General features: G+C 51.9%; 1 protein-coding gene across 1 annotated transcript; it reads left to right on the top strand.

Moving 5' to 3' along the window:
• The first annotated feature begins 2,413 nt into the window (after positions 1-2,413).
• On the top strand, positions 2,414-5,390 carry LOC122234545. Its single transcript, XM_042971198.1, is given in 5 exon segments — positions 2,414-2,851; positions 2,854-3,504; positions 3,507-4,001; positions 4,004-4,930; positions 5,325-5,390. Coding segments are annotated over 5 exon segments (2,577 nt in total).
• Positions 5,391-6,015: the final 625 nt, after the last annotated feature.

Genomic DNA, 6,015 nt, shown 5'->3' with positions numbered 1-6,015 from the left:
AAAGGATACAACTCACGCACAGCCAAGTGGAGGGGACGCACAGGGCAAGGTATGGGAGACGTATGCATAGAGCTCCCACGCCTTCTCTGGGTGTGTCACCTTCCTGGCATTTGGAAGTGTTCACCAGCCCGGAAGCTTCCTGAAATTCATTTTTCAAGAGCTTTTCTAGAGCTCAGTCTCAGCTCAGCCTCCCCTCCCCAGGGTTTGGTGGGTGGGGTTGAAAGTCCCCATCTTCTAACTGCTTGCTCTCTCTGGTGACCAGCCCCATCCTGAGGGGATCTAGGGGCCCCATCCTGAGGCAATCTAGGGGCCGCATCCTAAATTACCTCATTAGCATAACCTCAGGTATGATGGCAAAGAGCTCCTTATAAATAACAGGACATTCCGATCACTCAGGAAAGTCCAAGGGTTTTAGGAATTCTGTGTCAGCAACCAGGAACAAAATCCAAATACTGTATATTTCTTATTCTTCCACCACATGGCTCTCTGTTTCTCTTACCCCTGGCTTTTGAATGCCCAAGGGATGAGTCTAGTCACTTGGAATTCCCACTGCTTGGCACATGGTTAAAATCAATACACAATTGCTGGTTTTATTAATCCTCCCATTATGGTTGTTCTTTTATTAGGAGTATAATGTCTACCTCATCATTCAGTGACATGAGCTCTGTGAAGTTATTTAGTAGAGGATTTAATGAGTATTGCTCAATACTTTTTCCACGGAAGTCCAGAGAAGGCTGGCTACCCACTGTCTGTCTTGGCCAAAGCACCCTAACTCTTTAGAACAGAACTCAGATTTCTTGACTCTGGAACACTGATTTCATCTCATCCTCAAAGACACCCAAAGAACCTTTCAGCATACTGGTAACTGAGATAAAAGAATTTCCAAGCCTAGAGACAGATCCCAACTCTGGCTTCTTGACTCCCTTTTTCATACCATCTTCCCAGGTCATCCTTTCCCTATGGCTGCATAAAATAGATGGAATCAAATGGACCCCATGATACCCACTGCTTCTCTCCACTAGGGCCGGGAGCAGCCCAGCTGTACAGCACCAGCTGAAGACAGACCATGGTCAGAGGGCTAGGCTTCTCCTACCTCCGAATGAATGAATGAATGAATGAATGAATGAATGAATGACGTTTTAAAAAAAAAGTCACCCAAGTTCACAGAGAGACTTTACAGTGACTTTGAAGTTGCAAGAGTAACTTTACAGTGAAAAACCTGACAAATACTGAGAGACTAAGAGAAAAATTACCAGGTGTACTCACAACTGCAAAGAAAAGAACCCCACCCCCCTCCCCGCCATTCACAGAACCAGCCAGGGTGTGCCCGGTTGTGGTCTGACCTAAAGGCGGGAACCAATCAAGTTCTGCTGAGTGGTTTGAAAAAAAGGCGGGAACCAATCAAGTTCTGCTGAGTGTTCAAATTTAAATGTCAACCAATAACAGCTCTGTAACCGCAAAAAAAATCCCTAACTTGTTTATGCCTGTCTATAAAAGAAGCTGTAAGATCCTCGCTCGGGGCCTCTTAGCGTCACCGGCAACGAGTGCATGGAGGACCGGGTTCGAACCTGCAATAAACAACCCTTGCCGCTTGGCTTTGACTCTGGACCCTGGTGGATTGTTTTGGGGGGTCTCTCGAATCGGGGCATATCATTTGGGGGCTCGTCCGGGATCCCCCCAAACCCACCAGACCCCAAGTCAACGGGTCGTCCCTGAGACCGATCGGTAAGTGAGCCGGCTCTGTCCATTTCTGTCTGTCTGTTCGTTTCTGGCTCTCCCGCGCGGGATCTGTATCGGTGACTGACACGGCCCTGGCGGATGCGCTATAGGGCAGTCGGTCGGGTCCAGTAGGAGACGTCCACTGGCACCCGTCTGGGGCACCTTTTTGGGCCCATCGGAATTTTTCTGTTCGGGTGGCAGACACCCAAAACGCGCTAGCGATCTAAGTGTTGTGTTCTCTATTCTATAACCTTTAAGTGTTAAACTCCTTCTCTTTCACAGGTGACCTGGCCTGGCCCAGCCAGAAATCCTCATAACTTTACTGTTTCTCCTTTTAATCCTTTCCTCCACCTCCAGGATACAGATGGGCCAATCTCAAAGCACTCCTCTTTCTCTCCTCGTTGCTAACTTCAGGGATGTTAGAACCAGAGGACAGAATTTGAGTTTAGACATCCGGCGGGGAAAATTAATAGCCCTCTGCCGCTCCGAATGGCCAACCTTCAGCGTTGGATGGCCAACCGAAGGAACTTTTTGCCTCCCTATAATTGCTAAGGTGAAATCAAAGATTTTTCTACCGGATCACGAGGGACACCCGGATCAGATTCCCTACATTCTTGTATGGCGGAATTTAGTGGAAAATCCACCCCCTTGGTTGGCCCCCTTCCTATCCTCGGGAACGTGTAAAGTCCTTGCCATGCGGCCTGCAGATCCCCCAAAATCAAGGACGCCAGCCGCGCCCTTGTATCCCATATTGCCCAATAGTCAGGACCTACTATCCCTAGACCCTCCACCCTATCATCCCCCTCCCCTCGTACCCCAGACCCTGCCCACAGCAGCTGCCCCACCAGTCGCCCCGCTAGTTGCCCCCCCAGGGGAACCGGGAGGACGGGAGGCAGCAGCCGCGCTGGGCCCCATTGAAAATGAAACCAACCGCGAGGGGCCAGCCGGCCGAACCCGCGGGCTCACCCAGCGTGAGCCAAACCCTCGCCTCCCCGACTCCACTGTGGCCCTACCCCTGCGGGAAATAGGATCCCCCGATGAAACAGGCAACCCCCGACTCCAGTATTGGCCCTTTTCCACCAGTGACCTTTACAACTGGAAAACACAGAATGCTCGATTCTCTGATAACCCTAAAGACCTCTAATAGCTCTTTTAGACAGTGTCATGTTCACCCACCAGCCCACCTGGGACGACTGTCAGCAGCTCCTCCGCATCCTGTTCACTACAGAGGAGCGAGAGAGGATCCAATTAGAAGCAAGAAAGCTGGCTCCCGGAGACGACGGTCGGGCGACATCTAACCCTGACCTCATTAATGCGGCTTTCCCCCTAACCAGACCTCCACAGGGCGAATGGGACTACAACACGGCAGAAGGTAGGGGAAGGCTACTCATTTATCGCCAGACTCTGATGGCGGGTCTCCGGGCTGCAGCTCGCAAGCCCACCAATTTGGCTAAGGTATATTCGGTCATACAGGGAAAGGCAGAGAGTCCAGCTGCTTACTTAGAGAGATTAATGGAAGCCTTTAGGCAGTTTACCCCCATAGATCGAGAAGTCCCTGAGAACCAGGCTGCTGTCATTATGTCCTTTGTAAATCAAGCAGCTCCTGACATTAAGAAAAAACTCCAAAGGCTAGAGGATTTAGAAGGTAAACAGATCCAGGATCTGCTCCGTATAGCACAACGGGTCTACAACAACAGGGACGCCCCAGAAGAGAGACAGATCAAGGCCACAGAGAAAATGACTAAAGTCCTGGCCGCTATAGTCCGGAAAGAACAGCCACCCCCAGAAGGCACTCAAACAACACGCCCTCCCAGGCAGCACTTAAAGATCAATGCGCCTATTGTAAAGAGAAAGGCCATTGGATACGAGAATGCCCCAAGAAGAAACAACCCCGCCCCAGCCAAGGACAATGGCAGCCTAAAATAGCCCCCGTACTGTTTACCCAAGATACAGAATAGGGAGGACGGGGTTCGGATCCCCTCCCCGAACCTAGGGTAACGTTGCAAGTGGAGGGGACCCCGGTCCAGTTCCTAGTTGATACCGGGGCACAGCACTCAGGTCTGGTCAAGCCCCATGGAAAAGTATCTGAAAAATCATCCTGGGTACAAGGGGCCACCGGAATAAAGAAGTACCCCTGGACAACTCAGAGGACTGTGGACTTAGGAACTGGGAAGGTAACCCACTCCTTCCTGGTCATTCCCGACAGCCCCTGCCCCCTGTTGGGGAGGGATTTGCTTACCAAAATGGGGGCCCAAATTCATTTCCAACCGGGGGGCCCACAGTGACTGACTTCCACAACCAACCCATATCTGTACTCACTGTGAGACTAGAAGATGAATACAGGCTCCACCAGAAACCCACTCCTCTGGATCAGGGCATCGAGCCCTGGCTTCAACGCTTCCCAGACGCGTGGGCAGAAACGGGTGGTATGGGGTTAGCAAAACATCGCCCAGCCCTATTTATAGAGGTCAAGCCCAGGACGGACCCCATCCGCGTGCGCCAATACCCTATGCCCATGGAAGCCAAAAATGGCATCACACCGCACATCCGCCGCCTCCTTGACTTTGGAGTCCTACGCACCTGCCACTCAGCATGGAATACCCCCCTGCTGCCCGTGCGCAAACCCAACAGCGGGGAATACAGACCAGGGCAGGACCTGAGAGAAGTCAATGAGCGGGTGATGGACATACATCCAACAGTTCCTAACCCCTATACTCTCCTGAGCGCCCTCAGCCCAGAAAAACAATGGTATACTGTTCTGGATCTAAAAGATGCTTTTTTCAGCCTACCACTAGCACCTAAAAGTCAGGAGCTATTTGCATTCGCGTGGACAGATCCAGACAGGGGCATAAATGGCCAGCTCACTTGGACCAGACTGCCACAAGGATTCAAGAACTCTCCGACCCTGTTCGACGAGGCTCTACACGAAGATTTAAGTGAGTACAGACAACAACACCCTAATATAACTCTCCTACAGTATGTTGATGATCTCTTAATAGCTGCTGAGACACCCGAAGCCTGCATCCAGGGAACCGAAGGTCTCCTGCGAACTCTGGGAACCTTAGGCTACCGCGCCTCAGCAAAGAAGGCTCAGATCTGCAAGTCAGAGGTAACTTACCCGGGTTACTTGCTGAGAGGGGGGCAACGCTGGCTAACGGATGCCCGGAAAGAGACTGTCCTTCGTATTCCCAGACCGCAGACACCACGACAGGTGAGGGAATTCCTAGGGTCGGCTGGGTTCTGCAGACTATGGATACCAGGGTTTGCTAAATTAGCAAAACCTTTATACCAGGCAACAAAAGATCAACAGCCCTTTAGTTGGACGGAAGAAGCCAAACAGGCCTTCCAACAAATTAAAACTGCTCTGCTATCAGCACCTGCCCTGGGACTCCCCGATGTCTCCAAACCCTTCCACCTATATGTAGATGAAAACCGGGGCATAGCCAAGGCGGTTCTAACCCAGCATTTGGGCCCTTGGCGCAGGCCAGTAGCCTATCTGTCTAAAAAGCTAGATCCAGTGGCCGCCGGATGGCCACCCTGTCTCCGGATGACTGCAGCCACTGCCCTAATGGTAAAGGACGCTGATAAGCCGACCATGGGCCAAGAGCTACAAGTCACCACCCCGCATGCCATCGAGGGCATCCTCAAGCAGCCGCCTGACCGATGGCTGAGCAATGCCCAACTCACTCATTACCAAGGACTGCTGTTGAACCCCCTCAGGGTCATCTTCACCCCCCCGACGGCCCTGAACCCAGCATCACTGCTGCTAGACCCAGACATGGGAACCCCAGTTCATGACTGCGCCGACATACTGGCTCAAGTTTATGGGGTCCGGGAGGACTTGCAGGACCAACCATTATCGGATGCGGACGCCATCTGGTTTACCGACGGAAGCAGCTTCATTCACCAAGGACAAAGGTATGCGGGGGCGGCCATAACTTCAGAAACCGAGGTGATTTGGGCAGAAGCCCTACCCCCCGGAACCTCGGCCCAGAAGGCTGAACTAATAGCCTTAACCCAGGCCCTAAAATTAGGGAGAGACCGCAAGCTAACCGTATACACTGATAGCCGATATGCCTTTGCCACCGCTCATGTACATGGGGCGATATACAGAGAACGGGGGCTCCTCACAGCTGAAGGGAAAGACATCAAAAATAAAGAAGAGATTCTAGCCCTGCTAGCAGCCTTATGGGAACCCAAAAAGCTAGCGATTGTGCATTGCCCAGGACACCAGAAGACAACCGGCCCAGTTTCCCGGGGCAACAATTTGGCCAATCGGACTGCAAAAAACATAGC

This window comes from Panthera tigris, chromosome E3, assembly GCF_018350195.1.
Source record: "Panthera tigris isolate Pti1 chromosome E3, P.tigris_Pti1_mat1.1, whole genome shotgun sequence".
Classification (NCBI taxonomy): Eukaryota; Metazoa; Chordata; class Mammalia; order Carnivora; family Felidae; genus Panthera; species Panthera tigris.
Note: the sequence above shows the minus strand (reverse complement) of the source record. Positions and strands in the feature narration are given on the sequence as shown.